Source organism: Cricetulus griseus, assembly GCF_003668045.3.
Source record: "Cricetulus griseus strain 17A/GY chromosome 1 unlocalized genomic scaffold, alternate assembly CriGri-PICRH-1.0 chr1_0, whole genome shotgun sequence".
Lineage (NCBI taxonomy): Eukaryota > Metazoa > Chordata > Mammalia > Rodentia > Cricetidae > Cricetulus > Cricetulus griseus.
In genome coordinates this window covers 154471864-154490886 of record NW_023276806.1, presented here as the reverse complement: position 1 = coordinate 154490886, position 19023 = coordinate 154471864, and the positions used below count along the sequence as shown (strand labels likewise).

General features: G+C 34.0%; 2 protein-coding genes across 4 annotated transcripts in view; one reads left to right on the top strand and one right to left on the bottom strand.

Moving 5' to 3' along the window:
- Chpt1 (choline phosphotransferase 1) overlaps nucleotides 1–10422 on the top strand; it is a 30884-nt gene extending 20462 nt beyond the window's left edge. Inside the window, exons 5-9 of one of the 3 annotated variants that reach the window (XR_003480540.2) lie at nucleotides 1013–1144; nucleotides 5072–5230; nucleotides 5614–5739; nucleotides 7951–8154; nucleotides 10251–10422. Coding sequence is in view for 2 of the 3 variants with exons in the window: in XM_027392566.2 (XP_027248367.1) it covers nucleotides 1013–1144; nucleotides 5072–5230; nucleotides 5614–5739; nucleotides 7951–8061; nucleotides 10251–10295 (573 nt within the window). In the remaining variant the exon portion in view is untranslated. The remainder of the gene's footprint in view (nucleotides 1–1012; nucleotides 1145–5071; nucleotides 5231–5613; nucleotides 5740–7950; nucleotides 8155–10250) is intronic. The other 2 variants (XM_027392566.2, XM_027392567.2) reach the window with 2 other exon arrangements.
- Nucleotides 10207–18810, bottom strand: Sycp3 (synaptonemal complex protein 3). The gene is made up of 8 exons (XM_035450882.1): nucleotides 18681–18810; nucleotides 18254–18317; nucleotides 17938–17972; nucleotides 15320–15437; nucleotides 14550–14649; nucleotides 11608–11706; nucleotides 10455–10559; nucleotides 10207–10330 (listed from the first exon to the last, which is right to left on the bottom strand). The coding sequence occupies exons 1-8, from the start codon at nucleotides 18808–18810 to the stop codon at nucleotides 10277–10279; spliced, it is 705 nt and encodes a 234-aa protein (XP_035306773.1). The 3' UTR covers nucleotides 10207–10276.
- Nucleotides 18811–19023: the final 213 nt, after the last annotated feature.

Genomic DNA, 19023 nt, shown 5'->3' with positions numbered 1-19023 from the left:
CTCTGCTGCCATGCATACATTAAACACACACACACACACACACACACACACACACACACACACACACACACACACACTCTTACTTTAAAAAATCAAACCTTACTTAAAAACAATGACAAGTTTGCTTGTGGCACTTAACTATTTCAAATTCTCAGTTACTTCATACCTGTAAGCTCAGACACAGACTGAGTGTACTCTCAAGTAATCATTCTTTCCCCAAAACATTCCAAATCCTGAATCAAGGATATGCTGCTATTGACCTGAATCCTTTGGATGCTAAATGTGAACCAAGAAGCAGTTGGGCAATTCCAGTTATTAAGTCAGGTGTGTTTGTCTTCAGTTTGCAACTGAATCTTAATTTGTTTCATTCAGGGTTTTTGGCAACAGCATAGGGAGAAAACATAAGTTACTCTCACAAACTATGATACTTTCCGGTTTTCTACATTTAGTTGTTAGTCTACAGTTTCCATAAATTTTGGTATCATCACACAAAGTCTATTTTCAAAATATACTAGCTATAGCATCTAGCAATTCATTGTTACTGTTTTTAAATCCTTTGCTGCCTTTGGAAGTTGTCTTGAGCAACAGTTGACCACAGGTAAATATATATTGCTGGAGGTTTAATCCTGGATCTTAACTGCACAGTTTTTTGCATGCACACATGCAGTATTCACCACATGTAGAGTGCAGATTGCCATGTCTGCCTTTTCTGTGATGCTGCCTTTTAGAAGCTGTGAATTCCAGTGAACTATCCTTTTTTGTGTTTAAGTCAGATAAAGGCTTGTAAAATTAACTATTCAATTATGATCCTATACACAAACTGAACTGATTTGATGGACTCATTTTATAGTTACTAAAGCAATCCTAGAAAAGTTCCTGTTTGTATTGCTGAAGCTGAGGGCTGATTTTGTGAAAAAGGATAGCCTATTGTACACAACCATGTCAGGTTTCTATTTAGTAGGGAGAGAAACTCAATTTTCTTATTGATTTGTTTATTTCCTCTACACCAAAGATACCTATTCTAGAAATAAAACTGAAGATCTTTCCAGTTCTTGGAGTAGTAGGTGGAGCAATATTTTCCTGTTCAAATTATTTCCATGTGATCCTTCATGGTGGTGTTGGCAAGAATGGATCTACTATTGCAGTAAGACATTATTTTCATCATCTTTCAATATTAATATATAATAAATTGTCATTATAAAAAGATATCCAAATACCCTAAAACTTAAGAATGGAGAAAGAAGCCAGTTATCTTGAAGAATTTGTTTTAGACACATAACACAATAGCATTTTAAAAACAGTTTAGACTTAATGCATTTTTCTTTCTTTTAGTGTTTTATTATTGTACACAATAACCATAGGCATTGTCAGTGCCATTCACCTGCTTTCATTTGTGCCTGGATCAAACCAGCAGCAAGGAGAATGGACCATGGGATCTTGATTGAATGATAAGAAAGATGCCAAAGGTCAAAGGTTTCACAAATGGAAGAATATTACTTATAAATTTTACTGAAATTTACTTAAGTACTTATAAGAACTACTCTGATGATTTAGAATTAAATTTTAACCTCATTTCCTGAGTATATATGCCTGTCTTTGTGTTTTTATACTTTGCTTATACTATTGTAATTTATAGATTTATTTATATTTGTTTTAAAAAGTCAGTACTTTTAAGGAAAAGGAAAACAGAATTTCTGACACTTTTAAATAAATGTGATGTCTATATTTTTAAAATGTCTAATAATATCTTCAAGATAGTTGACCATAAGAAGGTAGGACTTAATGCCATTTTATAGGAAAACTATTAGAATGACTTTTAAGAATTACTTTAAACTAAATTTTATGTCTCAAAATTTCTGTCCTTAAAGGGTATATTAATTTAAAACAAGGTTTAATTTTTTTGTTTGTTTTCTCAAGGCAGAGTCTCTCCATGTAACCCTGGAAGCCCAGAAAGTTGCCATATAGACCTCACATCACCACACCCAGCTAGAACAAGATTTAATTGTCAAGAGTAATAAACAGGAGATACAGTATTTTTAGTTACAAGTATTTTCATTTTCCCAAATCACTTGTAAATTGGCTCTCAAGACAGTTTCAAAAGTCTCCTATAATTAATAGATCCTCAAATTTTAAATGTTATCATTTATAATTCAAAAGCAAATTATAAAATTCATTTAGATGTACCTGTTTTGATCTGCTTGTAAAAACTGTCATTTTTTTGAGGTGTTTTCTCTCCTGACCTTAGTGTTACACTGTGCTTTAGGTACTTGGGAATAAGTGTTTCTTGACCATGGGTACTAAAATAGAATACTGTCAGGAACGTTGCAATAAAGAAAATTAGATTTAGTAAGAGAATATTTTACCAAGAAATAATTATTAAATGTTTGAAGGATGAATCAAGTGAAACTCAAGCTAGGTAGTAATTTCTAACTGAAAATGTTTTTTTTGTTGTTGTTGTGGTTGTTGTTGTTTGTTTGTTTTTCAAGACAGAGTTTCTCTGTGGCTTTGGAGGCTGTCCTGGAACTAGCTCTCGTAGACCAGGCTGGTCTAGAACTCACAGAGATCCGCCTGCCTCTGCCTCCGCCTCCCGAGTGCTGGGATTAAAGGTGTGTGCAACCACTGCCCAGCATGAAAATGGGTTTTCAATTAGAAAACAAACTAGGATCAAACAAACAAACAAAAAATTATACACACACACACACACACACACACACACCATACACATACATACATATACAGCTCAAACTGGCCTCACTCACCCATGCCTGGACTCTCCCAAACATTGGGATTGTTGCATATCTAAACACTCCATAGGTTTTCTGGTTTAGCAGATTTTTTTTAATTGAATTAAACATAAGAGCATAATATATAAAACATATGAAGTACTATTACCTAATATCATTTAGAACAAGGTTTAATATGTATGTATGTATGTATTGGAGGCAGGGACTCTCTGTGTGGTCCTGGCTATAATTCATAGTCAATTATAGCTTAAAACATGTACACTTAAAAGAATTAAGCTTTTTTAATGAACACATTGGTGGTTATAGATTCAGTAAGCATCAATACTAAATGGATTTTAACATTTTGTTTAGGATAAAAGTGTTGGTTCACACTGAAGGGAATTTAATGACCTAGAATATATAATTTTATATGAAGGTTTTGATGTACAAAGAAACAAAGGTTAAATTAAGTTCTTCCTAATCAATTATTCTGGTATTTTGTAGTTAACAGGCTAATTTTTATTTTAACATTTTTACAAAAATTCATTGGCAGTCTTAAGTATTAATGGCCTCCTTTGACTTAGTAAAAGTTGATATAGAAAATCTGATTGCCATATAGAGATATATTTGAATCAGTATCTGTTGTGCCTTATCATTGTATAACCCAAGGGTTTTGAGAAAGTTTGAATTAATCCATATATTCTTTAGTTCTCTAGTTCTTTGCATGAAACAGATCTTCAAAGCTGGACCATGGTGGCTCATGCTTATAATACGAGCCCTTGAGAGGTGACAGCAGGAGAATCAAGGTCATCCTTAGCTCATTGAATTTGAGGCTCATCTGGGCTACATGAGACCCTGTCTCAAAAAAAAAAAAAAAGTTTGCAATATTCTTTCTCCTGCCAACTCTCTGAGAGGATAACACTGTTAAGCTTTCTAGAAGGCCAATCTATAAATCTTGCTATCAGTAGTCTGAGGCTATCCTCTCCTCCCCCAGGGCATAGGAAGTAAGGTCATTGGTCAGTGAATAACTCTGCAGAAATGGCCTCTTTGGAATGAAGCCCTCTCCTTCTCCTTAGGCATATCTTGTTGGCTGAAGGACCTTGCTTCCTCCAGCTACAGTGTCTCCTTGTTGGGCTGGGTTCTGCATACCCAGAAATAGTCACAGATGCCTAGTCCCTATAATAATCCACCAGACCAGAAGTTACTATTACACAAAGAACACTTGAGAAAAAAAAAGTATTTTGTGTGAAAAGTTAGTATCAGTAGCTTTGTGTAAAAATGGCAGTTGAAAGATTATAAAATATCTAAGTTGTTTTAAAGAGCTTTGTGGATCTTTGATATTGTATTACAACAACTTCCAAGTAGCTGTTTGGCATACAACAGTGGCAGCCCTTGTATCCAAGACTGGGTTTGACTAGACCCCACATGGGTACATACAGTCTGGAGTTACTTCCAGCTGCTGGGGCTTGAACAATTTAAGAGTTCTTAACCATGATTTCAGCAAGGTGATAGCATTCAGTGTTGATGCTTTATGTCCAGTTTTTATTCCAGGTGAGCTGAATTTAGACTTCCTGTACCAGGGCTGGAACAGATACATGGGCAATATAATCATGAACCTTTCTGGGACTTCTTGTCTCATTTACATTCGCTAGAAAGAATTCTCAAAGTTGATACGTTTCTTCAGTTATTAATCCCTTGGGTCTCACCCATCACTATCCTGATCTTCTTCTAAGCTCTCATTATCATTATCATGGCCTTGTGGGGCCATTGTCCCTAGAACAGACTGCTTCCTCCACTTCACAAAGAATATATTTAAAGAAATCATGTTTTGGCTGGGTGGTGGGAGTGTACGCCTTTAGTCCCAGCACTCGGGAGGCAGAGGCAGGCGGATCTCTGTGAGTTCGAGACCAGCCTGGTCTACAAGAGCTAGTTCCAGGATAGCCTCCAAAGCCACAGAGAAACCCTGTCTCGAAAATCAAAAAAAAAAAAAAAAAAGTTTTGTCTTTACTAAAAATCAAATTTAAGTACCCTAGTTGAGATGTAAAGAATGTGAAAGTACATTATGATAATTTAGTGGTGCTTTTCAAATATTTTTCATGAAACATTATGGTATGCTGTTATATATCCTTTTTCTGTATTTACAGGTCTTATACATTTACTATCAGGCATATTTTATACTTTAATCTTTTGATGACAAATTAATTTTCAGTTCTGAAGAAATTAAGTACAAAGTTTCAAAAAATTTGTAGTTTAGAATCCTCATAATTAAAACAGAAAATGAAAATGTTGCCATGTAATATATGCATTGTTAAAGTGTGGTGATTAAGTATTTTGCTTTTATTCCATAGGGTACCAGTGTTTTGTCACCTGGGCTCCACATAGGATTAATTATTATATTGGCAATAATGATCTATAAAAAGTCTGCAACAAATGTGTTTGAAAGACACCCTTGCCTTTATACCTTAATGTTTGGATGTGTCTTTGCTAAAATTGCACAAAAATTGGTGGTAAGAAATTCTTTTATGATTCATGATATATATTATAGTCTTCCACATTTTCTTATAAATCTTATAAATCCTATAAAATGTTGGCTTTCCTTTATAACAAATAGCTCTTTGTGTTCCAGGCAAAACTATGAGTTAATAGTATAGTCGATTCCCTTGTTTCTGAATAATAGTCAATTATAGCTCTCTGATATCAAGGAACTTAAATTTTAGGACTAAAAAGCTATCTACTCATGAACTTGTGATATACATTAAGTATTTCTTTATCAAATATGAAGTGAAATGGACTTGTCTTAATAGTGAGTTAATGCCATAAATATGTTCTGAGAATTACAGCAAAACATTTAAAACTTAATAGTGAAATTATTTTATTTGCTTTTTTATAGATAGCTCACATGACAAAAAGTGAACTATATCTTCAAGACACTGTGTTTGTTGGTCCGGGTCTTTTGTTTTTAGACCAATATTTTAATAATTTTATAGATGAATATGTTGTTCTATGGATAGCAATGGTAAGTAATTTTGAGCCTTTATTTTTTAACATGTCAGCTCACAGTGTAAGAACCATTTCAGTGGGATCATAAATATATAGTCTATATAGTATCTCTGCATATTTAAATTTAATTTACTTTTGATTCATGAATCATTTTATGTGTAGAATGATTGCCATATCTGAGGGGTCAGGCTTTCAACAACCTAGATCATAGAAATGCAGCTGTATACCTAAAGATAACTCTTTTTATTCCCCCAAATCAGAACAGATATTTTAAAAAAAATTCCACTTTGCTCAAGACTTTCCAACTTTACTTAAGTTTATTAAAGTTATCCCCAGCTTGTATCAGGTAACAAGCCAAGTAGATGGGGTTGGTGTTGGCACTTACTCCACCCAAACTGTCACTTAATGTTGGAGAAACAAACAGAACAGATAGTACTCCTTGTCTCAGGGTAACATTTGAAGACTAGCTTATGTTTGAGCTAAGCAACCTTGACTACAACCCTTGGTGAAAATATATTTTATTAATGACTTGGTCATCAAGCAGAGGTTAAATTCTTGTTGATGATATCCTGATTAAGAAAGGAATGTACAGGACTGGAGCAATGGTTCAGCAGTTAATAGCACTGGTTACTCTTACAGAGGACCCAAGTTCAATCCCTAACATCCACATGGTAGATTAAAACCATCTGTGATTCCAGTCCCATTCTGGCCTCCACTCATGGCATTGCTGCACCCCTATGATGCACAGATATACATGCAGGCAAAACACCCATATGCACAAAATAACAAAATTTTGTTTAAAAGGAATGTATATATTTCTTATAAGAAATACCAGATTTCTGAGGAAAAGTTGTTACTGGTAACACTTCAATCTTACCAAATTAAATGAACCATTAACATTTTGTAATATTAAGATCTATCTTTATGGTTGGTATTGAACTTTATGGTGGCTAAGATAGTTTTAACTGCATTTTTCTCACCTATGGCCCTCACTGGCTTTTTATCAAATTGCTAGTAATATATATGGATGTTTTACTAATTTACATAATCATCCTGTTTGCTAGACTTAGGTATTTAAAAACAACTTATCTGTTTTGTGTGTAAGCACTAGGATACATTTAATAACCCTCCAATAGGTTTACACAGCATTAAACTTACTAGAGTAACTAATAGCCTACTATTGATAGTCCATTATGTCTGCCATTATTTCCAGTAGTGATACTCATTTTTTAAAACTTTCTGATGAATACTGAATGTTTCTAAGCAATATTCTGAAAAGTCTTTCATAATTAGTTTCCTTTTAATTTGCTATCTCTATGTTTATGGCTCAAAAAAGCCCCAAATTAAGAAACATCAAATTTGTGGTTGTAAAACAACCTTTGTAATAGTAATTGACCTGATTTACACCAATGATAGAGCAATCTGGTGAACTGAGAATGTTAATTTTTTTTCTTTAAAAACACTATGTAAACGACAATTCAGACACAAAATATGGGGAAAGCTTTCAGAGCTATAGAGAGTGAGACTGTCATTCTTTTTACAAAATAACAACAGACAGAATTTTCAAGTAAATAAAAAGGAGCTTTTCTTGTGGGTGAGAATTCCATTCCTAAAAGCTTTTTCTGGGCTTTATTTTCTGAAGTAAAGTATTTGACTCTAACCTTTTTTTCTTTAGTTTTGAATACAGTGTATGGTACCCTCAACTAGTCTCTTTTCTAGGCCTTTTGTGTTCTTAAATGTGTAAGAAACAAAAATATGTGAACAGCCCCTTCTACTAGGAAATCTGTGGCTTCATTGAATGGCAGAAAGTAGAGTCAGAAGACTTAGGTTTTTCTACTTTTGAGCACTTGTACATTAGTTTTTTTTTTACCTCTATGTTTCAATTTCTATAAAATACCCAGAATGCCTGGACATTGTGGCACATGCTTATAATCCTGGCACTTGGGAAGCTGAAGCAAGAGGGGTGTCATGAGTTAAAGGCCAGCCTGGGCTACATAATGACTAAAAGGCCAACCAGGACTACATAGCAAGACCCTGTTTTGTTTTTTTTTTTAAAAGAACATTAAGACTATAATAAGATTTAAGTATAAAAAGTATTCTAAAATATAGTATTTTCAGTTAGCAATTTTAAGGACATTTGAGGTGGGAGTTGGGGCAGATAGGAAAATAATTGTATTTTTAGAAAAGATGAACGATAACCATTTTATTTTTTTTTTTGCTTCCAAAGGTCATTTCTTCATTTGATATGATGACATACTTTAGTTCTTTGTGTCTGCAAATTTCAAGACACCTTCATCTAAATATCTTCAAGACTTCATATCAACAAGCACCTGAACAGGTTCACAAGCATATTGACTGACTAGTAACCCCAGGAAAAGAGGAGAAGCAGTTAGGGGAACCTATGTGTGAAGGAAATCCTCTTATGCAGGAGGCTAGTATATTATCTATAAGGTTATGTTTAAATGTAAAACATAAATCTAGTAGCTTCCATTATGTCTGTCAGTAATCCCTCTTGTCATTAACATTTTATCATAAAAATGTTAAGAATTAGAAACAAGAACAAAAAATAAATTTGAATAATAAGGACAATAAGAAATTGAACCCCAATGATTCTAAATGGCACTGTGTCTACAAAGTACCTATCAGACTTGAAATATTGATTGCCAAAGGATTACACAAATGTTCAGAACTTAAAGAGAATTTCTAGCCTTCTTGGCAGTGATATTTGGTTGATGAAAAGTGAGCTCCAAATACAGGTATATAATGATAATGCTATAATTGAGTCAAGTGGTACACTGAGAAATATTTTTATATAATAGCTATTGTTCAAAAGATATATGCTATTTTATAGATACATTTTAGTGTGCTATCTAGAACTTAAAACAATGGTTAATCTATTGTACCAATTCAGCACAATGTGAATCTTTGTGCCTTAGTCCTACTAAAAAATTTACTTCCAAGAAAAAAATGGACCATAAGTCTCCAAAGCAAGACAAAAAGTAGCTAAAATAATTGACAGGAAAGGAAATTAGTAATTTTAAAAAAATGGCAAAAGGTGGAAAAAACAAGTGTCAGTTATTCAACACTAAGTACATTAGGTACTTTTCTATTTTCAGTTGAAAATACTTAAGATTCTCTTTATAAGAACTAGAATTATCTTAACACTCTTCAGTGTTATCTTACAGCCCATGTGACCTTATTTCTAATTTCACAAAAGTTCCACAGGCTATATGCTATATGGTGAAATAATCAGACAAACATGTACTTTAAGTATTCCAAGCAAGAAAGTTTTTTTTTAAGTAAATATTTCTCAAAAGGTAAAAATATGTGAATACAGAGAAAACACTCTGAAGTACTTATTTTTCCTCTCTTAAATCCGGGTAAACTGAAAGGTCCTAAAAGTTTGAATGATACTTAAGGTTTACATCCCATGTTGCAGACATAGCCAAGTGGATGCAGACATAGCCAAGTGGAAGAGTGAATGCTTAGCATGAGTAAGGCCCTGGCTTGATCTACCACCAACACCTCCCCCCAAAAGGAATTAAAAAGTATTGAATTGTCCTTTTAATGTCAAAGCAAATGGTAGAAGGGTGACTTATCTGGGTGGGTTATACAACAAAATTAGTTCCTTCAAATGGTTGTTTTGTTGTTCTGAATGATTCATTGAAGGCATTCAAAACTAGTAAGTTTAACTGACTTCAAAGGAATGTTGAAGCAATTCAACATGTATGAAACTGAGTTTCTCTATATAAATGCCTATTTTAAAAATTAAAAACAGTTCAAGTTTGAAAACTGAATGTGAAATCAAGCTTCAGTATATTTACTGAATGAGGATAGATATGAAATACTCAAACCATAAATAACTTTAGCTGTGTTTGTGATAATAAGGGCATGTGTCAATTAAGTACCGACCAGACCAAATTAAATGGTATTTTGTTGACCTTGCATAAATGTGTGTATTAAAACCAATACTTAAATCTTCAGGTATATTGATGCTTTTGGAATTTAGAATTTAGAATTTATTCCAAGACCCACTAAGTTCTTTTAATAAATTGTATAAAGCTTCTAATTTTAGAATTGGCGATCTATTGGTTTAGTAGGGTTAAAGCCAGTAGTAGTGGCATGCACTTGCTCCTGATACTTGGGAGGCTAGGGTATAAGGATCACTTAACTCCCAAAAGTTTGAGACTAATCTGGGCAAGAGGGTTAGACCTTATCTTGGAAACAAAACCACCATCCATACTTTGTACCTTGGGACTGTTAAGAGATACACTGAAAACTTAAATTTAAATCATTTTTTATTGACACAATAGTAGAACAATTCACTATTGTAACAAAAGAGTTGAAAGCTTGATACACTGAAATAGCTGCTAAAAGTTTTATTTAAAAGTTAACAGGAACAGAAGTTAACAGGAACAGAAGTCTTCCACTTAAACAAGCTAATGATTATGGAAGTTATAGTTTAAACTGTAATTTCTATAGGCATGCCTCATAGATAATGTTTTAATTGTATCATATATTACATAGGTTCAAGTTCTTTCTTCAAAGACTCATCAGAATAACATGGATTGAAGAGACTTTCGAACATTTGCCATCTCTTGCTGCTGCTGTTTCATGAAAGGAGATATGAAACATGTTTAATTTTTAGTTAAATGTTATAAAAATTTCAGCAAATAAAACATTTCAGTGCCTCCATTAATCCTTATCTTTATGATTTAAAATAGAACTTACAGTTTCCATCATAACTTTTTTTTGCAACATAGCCATTTCTTTTTTAAGTTCACTTTGTGTGCCAGTAAATAGATTATCATTATTTTTCTCCACATCCTCCAAATTCTGAAACACAAAAAGGCAACTTTGGTTATAAACTGTAACTTTTAAATCACAGGTTTTAAACTTACAATTTAAACTTACAAAGTAAAAATCTTTTAATTAGGGGGCTCAGAGGTTAAGAGCACTGTCAGTCATTTCTCAAGTTACAAACTTATTAAATTAATAAAAGTTTGTTCATTACATTTCCATTCATTTAGAGTATGTGTGTGTGTGGCTCACATGTAGAGGACAACTTGTGGGTCCTGGAGATTAGACAGGATCTCATTATATAGTCAAGGCTCACCTCAAACTCACTAATCCTGCCTCAGGTTCCCTTCTACTGGAATCAGAGGAATATGTCATAACACACCTAGCTAAAAAGTTTAACTCATTCAACAAATAGTTATCTTATTGCCTACTTTATAACAAGAATGGAAATGCAACTCCTGTAGCTATGTAGTGGAATGCATGAATATTCCTGCTTAATTGACAAAATATACATTAATCCATTAATTAAAAGGAAACAAATATTCTAGAGGAATAGTATAACAAGCATGGAAATACATAAGTCTTCAGATTCAAACAAAGTAATTACATACAGAGTTTGGAGTGATGGACATGTATAGTTTGTGAAGCTTAAAAAGAATGATGCCAAGTGGAATCCTAACTAAAAATTCAGAAGGGGAAACTAGACGGAGGTTTTAGAAAGATGATAATGCAGACTCAAGGTGTGGAATGAAGGAAAGAGAAATGAGTTAATAGTTTTAATAGGAGAAAGGGTAGTGAGAAAGTGAAATAGTACAAGCAGAGAATGAACAAATGTAATAGCAGAAATTAAAGACATTAATACATCACTGCAAAGGTAAGAATTCTAAAATAATATAATAGTAACAATATAAAAAGGATATGGATAGCAGAACTTGGTGGTGCTCTCCTTTAATCCCAGCACTTGGGAAGAAAGGCAAGAGAACCTCTGAGTTTGAAGCCAGTCTAATGTACATGCCAAGTTCCAGGCTATATAGTAAGCCCTGTCTCAAACAAACGCAAAAACATATTACCATGTATAACTCACCTTTATGAACTGCTCATGTAGCTGTTTGATTGCTTTCAGTCTCTGGCTCTGAACAATTCTAGACTGCTGAAAAATCTTCTGTTGTTGTCGAAAAAGATTCTGCAAACATAAAAAAAAAAAAAGCCTGTGATAATGATTTGGTCAAAGTGTTTTGCTATTGTGGGCTTCATACATGCTAGGCAGACACTTAGCTCTAGGTTCTATCCCAACCCTTATTTTTAAATTTAGCAAAAAATAATTACATATTAAACTTAAAGGCACAGTTTATAGTATCTTTAGTACTCAAACAACTATTGTGACTAGGTTTAAGTACTTTTTACCACTAATATGCACTATAATAATCGTATCAGCCGATGAGTATAAATATTTCTAACACTATTTTGTGTGCCAGAGTATGGATGACTATTGGATCCCCTGAAACTGGAGCTGCCGTCTGAGTGCAAAAAATGAAACCTGGTTGTCTTCAAGAGCAGTAATAAGAACTCATTACCTCTGAGCCTTGGCTCTAGCTCCAAATATTTTTTTTTTCCCTTGAGACTAGGTTTCACTATGTTGCATAGCCTGACTTGGAACTTGTGACTCCATTACCTCAGCCTCCTAAGTAGCTGGGAATACAGGCTATATATAGCACCATCAAAGATTGAATTCAAGGTTTTGAGACAGGATCTAAACTGGCCTCAAATTTACTAGATAGTCAAAAATGGTCTTGAACTGCTGAGTCCCTCTGCCTCTCTCTCTCAAATGCTGGGATTATAAGCATGTTTTATTTAGTGAGTAAAGTCATCAACAGAGTGGAAAATGAAAACCACACCTGGTTTATGAAGTGCTGAGGATCAAACATGAGGCTTTGTTCATGCTAGAGTCTACTAAGACTATCCTAGCCCTAGCCCTAAGACTATCTTATTTTCAGTAACTTCAATGCCTTACACAGATGACATCTGAATGTTGAACTTGTAGTTCCTTAATCTGTTCTCCACCAATGACTCTGTCTTCTAGTCTCCTTAATCCATTCACTTATATTCTAGATTTTGCCATTATAAATGGCATAACCTTTCTATAGTATTGTAATGACAAAATATATTAACTGTGTATTAACTATTTTGGGTCCCTTGTGTGTATACACATTCTCTCTCTCTCTCTCTCTCTCTCTCTCTCTCTCTCTCTCTCTCTCACACACACACACACAACACACACACACACACACACACACACACACACACACACACACACACACACACACACGAACTCAATCCTCCACAACTATTTGACAGGTATTCATCAGTTACATTCAAAGCTGAGGAAACTGAAATGTAACAGTAAATTATTTCACAGCTAACTATTGTTCAAGCAGAATTTGATTCCAAATAGTTTTCTATAATCCAGGCTCTAATCATTTTACATATGGTTTTTCCAGTATATTGTACATTCAACCATGATTACCTACTACTCTGGCCTAGAACTTCTTCTTAGTTCTACAGTTCAATTGTCATTCAGGACTAAAACTGCATTCTTCCTTTTACTGAAATTCCCAGATTAAATTGTGTAATACTCCTTTGCATATATACCTTGTCACCTTCTTAGATTTACTTGGCTAAATCCCTATCTTGTAAAATTCAACTCTAATTATTCTAACATGGTGGTTATTACTTTTCACTGTCTGATGACCTTACTAAATAAAACAGAATTCAAAGAAAATAGATTTTTATCACCATCTTATCTACTTGTACTTATATACTCTATTTCCTCTTGTTTCTAAGGATGACTATACTCAATCCACCTTCATGTCTTTTCCATTCTCAAGAACTTAGCAATTTATCCCTTCTGTTACTATTAAATTTCTCTCTGTAGCCAGACCTGGCCTATATCCCTAGCTTCTTTCAAGGCTAAGGCAAGAGGTCACAAGTCAAAAGTCCTACATAGGCTATAGGAAACAAAAGTAGTCTGGGTAACTTGGTGAGATCTTGTCTCAAAATAAAAGGTAAAAAAGAGGGCTGAGACTATATAGAGTAGTGGTAGAACAGTTTTGAGGGCCTAGGTTCAATCTGCAATACCAGAAATAAATTTGTTCCTCTAGAGTGAGTATATAAACATGCTGTTGCAATTAAAAAAAAATGAAACAACTAGTCATAGTTGTACACACCTTTTAATTCCAGTATTTGAGAGGCAGAGGCAGGTGGAGCTCTGTGAGTTAAAGGCCAGCCAAGACTACAAAGTGAGACCCAGTTTCAAAAAACCAAAACAAAAAAGAATGAGTGAGATTGCCTTCCATCACCACTGGAGATAAAGGAAATAATATAATTTGGATATTCATAAATCATATTCTTGCATGGGGGTTATAGCTCAATGATAGCATGTTTTTTTGTTGTATCTAGATTCAGTCCCCCAGCACTCATGGGACTGGGGGGCCAGGGCTGGAGGAAGGACAAGTAACTGGTGATTGGTTAGGAATAAGCAAATGATCCAAACTAGATTAATGATGTTCCACCACAAGAATTTTCTGCCAATGATACTCAGAAAGATTGTCTCAGTCTATGCAGTCACTAAATTTGTAGTAAAGTCTAGAACTGGGAGAATTAACTTAGTACATTAAAAGTTCATAGAAACCTAGCAGCAGAGCCCATTTGACACTATAATAAGCAACCCTTCCCTACCCCATTCAACTGTATTGTCTAAAGCTAACTTACCTCCCCAAACCCAGTAATTCTCCTTTTATCCATTGACAAGTTTCTTTTACTTAAAAATACAAGTATATCAACTATTAAGACCCGCACTTTTAGGAATATTGCGCCTATACTTCTGTGGTTTATGATCTGGCAATATTAAAACATGTAGGCAACAATGGTTAATAATACTTGTCTTAGTTCTGTGGACATATGACTAGGGTCCCTATTTCTACTTAAGTTTTAGTTATAATAGATTATAAAGTCAGTTATAATACTAACAGTTAGTTTTTCTCCTTGTTCCTCAAATTTTTGCATATCCAGTTCCCACTGCTGCAACACACTCATAAATTGCTGAGAATATTCACTGTTAAGCTTCTGTCTGTAAAAAACAATGAATCCTGTCAAATTTTATACCAATGTGAAAATACCATTCAAAGCAAATTCAAGTCACATTATTTTATGCTATAGAAAGAAAACAATAGTTTAAATATTTTGAAAGGAAAATAAAAAGTAAAATTTATGTTGATTTCAGTATGTTTTTCTGAACAGATGTCTTCTCACATGCATTAGCTCTTGAAAACCAAGGAAGTTTTGTTTTACAGAAAAATTTACTTTTAATCTTCAGTGAATTTTTCCTACTGAATATAATTCTGATAAATACTTTCATTTGGGTTGCTCCCCACCCCAATTTTGGCATGGCAAAGATTTAGTAAAAAGAATAGCCAAGTTGGTTAAAATGTATAATTAATTACAATATAAAACTGAATTTTTCACATATAGTTATCAAACAATAGTTTCTATGACATCTTCATATCCACAGTGGAGTTTAATAACCTCTCAGTTATTTAAAAGAGAAAAAGTAATCCTAACTTCTAAGATACTTCAAATACACTTCAATTCTATGAAGACATGAGGTTATAGGACTACTTGATTAGAAAAAAAAAAGCCAAGCATTTTCACTAAATAAGCAGATGATGGTATTTTCTGTAGGTGTTTGTACCAGAACATACTAAGAAATGATAACAATATAGCTCTTTGAAAAACCTTACATTTCTTCTTGTTGTGTTTTCCAAATTTGCTCAATTTTCTGGTTACTGGCTTTGAAAGAAGCTTTGGTATACATTTCGATTCTTTTTCTCTTGGCAAGAAGAGCTTTGTTAATGTCAGCTATATTGAAAATAAACATTGAAATTTAATGTTGAAGAAAATGATTTTGTTCCATATAATCAAGTAAATATAAGTGTGGGCTCATTCAACAATATCAAGGACATTTAAAAATTAAATTTAGGAACCAGGGAGTTCAGCAGGAAATAAAACAAAAAACAACAATAAAACTGCCTGCCCTGGGCATGGTTGCACATGCCTTTAATCCCAACACTTGGAAGGCAGAGCTCTGCAGGTGATCTCTGTGAACTGTAGACCAACCTGGTCTACATGGTGAGTTCTAGGGGCAACAAGGAAACAGAGACCCTGACCCTCAAAGAAAAAAGAAAACAAAACACTCACCTATCATAAGCCTAACAACCTAAGTTTGATCCGGGGAATCCACAGTGGAAGGGGCAAACCAACCCCTAAAGAGATGTCATCTCCCACAGTGGAAGAAGATAGTCAACTCCCAAAATTGTCCTCTGACCTGCACATAGGTGCCATTGCACATTGACACCACACATACACAATCATAAAATTTAAAGCAAAACAATTTTAAAATCAGCACCAACATGTACTTTTGAAAAACATGTGAACACTTAAGATTTTGGATTTTCAGACTAGAGAAGCTCACCAAGTAAAGTCTGGGCAATTATTATGAAACCTCAAAATGGCTGAATTCTCAAACCTTTTTGTCTTAAATATTTTGAAGTAAGAAATATACAAACTATCCAACCTTTTCTCAATTCTGATTTTTATAACAAGATAAAATTTAAATTCAAAGATGATAAAAATGAATAAAACAAGGCCAGACTTATGAATAAATACTAATAAAGGCTAAATATTTCTAAATTTATGGTAAATCCTCCATTTGATAGACAATACTTGGTGCAATTGTTAGAACTCTGTCAGAAATACTAAATTAAAAAATAATCCAAAAAAGGGTTATTAATAAAATTTGTAAAATAAACATTTTATAAAAGAAATCTTAGTGTAATACCTTGATAATGCATCTCTGACTAGTTTATATTATTTTAATGGAAGATTTGTTTTTGTGCATTGACTTTGTTTTGTTGAGATGGGGTTTCATGGCATAGCCCTGGCTGGCCTGGAAACTTACCATGTAGACCACTCGGGCGTTTAATTCAGAGACCCACCTGCCTCTGCTTTCCAAGAGCTGGGTGTGTGCCACCAACCCCAGTTCAGTGTTACTGTTGTTTTTTTGAGACAGAGTTTCTGTGTAGCTTTGTAGACCAGGTTGGCCTCAAACTCACAGAGATCCACCTGCCTCTGCCTCAAGAGCTGGGATTAAAAGCGCTCACCACCACCACCTGGCTCACAGTGGCTTTTATAGAGCATTTTTATCACTAATAAGTATGGCAGTTCATAAAACATATTTGCTATGCATCTATCTTTTTTCCATAAAAGTTACCTTTGGTAACTATGGTGTAACTATAATGTATTTGTATTTGTTTATAAAACAAGCAATTGCCAGGTAGTGGTGCACACCTTTAACCCAGCACTCAGGAGGCAGAGGCAGGAGGATCTCACTGAGATTGAGGTCAGCCTCATCTATTCAGTGAATCCCAAAATGGCCAGGGCTACGCAGAGAGACCCTGTCTCGAAAAACCAAATAACAAAAAAATAAAAACAAGCATTTATTGCTACCAAATAGAGCAATTCTTAAATACAAAAAATGGACTTAACAGTAATAATAATAATCCTTATAGGAAAAAATATTTTTAAAAAGACTATTTTGGGGCTGGTGAGATGGCTCAACAAGTACTTGCAGCCAAGCTTGACAACTTGAGTATGATCCCTAGGATCCATCCATATGGTAGGAGGTAAATGACTCCATCAAGTTGTCATCTGCCCTCCATACATCCATCATGACATGCTGCCCACCTCTCCCCGAAATGTTAAAGAAAAAAAGTGTATTCTCTTAAAGTGGGCAAAGTAACTGATAACTGTAATCCCAGCGCCCAAAAGGCTGAATAGACTCAGTTTAAAGCCAGCCTGAACTAACTATTGAGTTCCAGTCAGCCTGACCCTGTCTCAAAGAGAAGCAAAGAAGCAAATAAGCAGAGTGCTGTCTTCTAATTAAACTTATACAAAAACATATTTAAAACTTAAGGTCTTTATGCTCTGATTATAAATCTCTTACTGACTGGAAAAATTGCCATTTACTTTCAATTTATTACTATAAAAATACTAATAGGTCTCTTATGGTGCTTTAATTTATATCCTCCTCCACAAGAGTCCTAGAAAATAAGTGAATGAAAAACTCACATACCTTGTAAACAAATAGAAAAAGTTTTTTCTAAGATTCTTAAAAGTACATTAACTTTTCATATCATGAAAAAGGGTTAAGAAAGAAAAAATCTATGATGCTAAATCACAAATATTTATGCAAAACCCTATGAGAACAAGGCAATAAACAATATTCACAGAGTGAACTGATCAACATTTCCTATTATACAATTACTATATAAACAATGTTCTTTATCTCCCAAATACATACCTCCAAATTTTTCCAGCATATTCTGTACTTCACCTCTGTGAAAAATTATATTTAAGAAATTAAGACCAGGAATGTAATTCAGCAACAGAACATTTTCCCAATGTGCCCTATGTGTGATCCCTAGCACCTTCAAAAATAAAACAATCTTTTAATTAGAAATTCACAATACCACATACCAAGTATTTTACATCACTACTTGCTAGATAAACTGAAGTAAATTTTCCTTAATTTATTGAACAAAGAAAGCATCTTTGTTCACACACACACACACACACACACACATCCATGCACATCCTCATATTTTTTAACATCTTACCCCACATCTTCAACTAGTCCCCCAGATCTTTTCTTTCCATGTTTATCAATTACTGGAGTCTTTTCTGTATTGACAAAATAAAAATTGAAATTAAGTATGCTATTTTGGTAAATTTTAATGAAGTTTATTTTCAGTTCCTTCAGGATTTTGTAACAAATTTTAAAAGCAGATAAGCAATTATAATATTTTCTCTGAAAAATGAAGTCATATCACAATTCATGACCCATTTTATAGAAGCAAATTTTCAAGTCTTGTCAGAGTAAGTCATGTACTATACTTAAAAAGTTACGGGCATTGCAAAAATAAGGGATACTCTTTGAAGTAAGAGCTGATGAGAAGTATGTGAAAATGCTATTCAGTTTTATGTGTATAGAGTTCAAAACAAATGAGCTCTAGGAATTGTTATTACCCAACATTAGAGATTTACCATCAGCGACATCCTCCTCTGAACCACTCAGATCTTTATCTTCTTTCTCAAAGTCAAAGGCTTTTTTAGGCTGATCCATCATTGATGGCTTCCCAGATTTCCCAGAATGCTTTCTTCCACCAGGCACCATCTTCAGCGTTGCCTTGTTTAAAAAGCAAAAGACAATAAAAAACAGCAAAACCCCCACATCTCTCTGTTTGAATTCAAAGGCATCATTTAAGTAAACATGTTTAATATTATTTGTTTTGGGGGAGGAACACATGTGGAGGACAACTGTCAACTTGAAGGAGTCAATTCTCTTTCACCAAGTCAGACTCAAGTCGGACTTGAGAGAAAGCACCTC

Excerpts from the sequence above, each read along its gene's own strand:
- Sycp3 (XM_035450882.1), bottom strand. The coding sequence starts at position 18,810 with ATGGTGCCTGGTGGAAGAAAGCATTCTGGGAAATCTGGGAAGCCATCA. Across the intron at positions 15,438-17,937 it reads TATGCTGGAAAAATTTGGAG|CTGACATTAACAAAGCTCTT; the intron begins GTATGTATTTGG and ends TTTTCAATATAG. Across the intron at positions 11,707-14,549 it reads AACAAGGAGAAAAACTAACT|AATCTTTTTCGACAACAACA; the intron begins GTTAGTATTATA and ends TTATGTTTGCAG.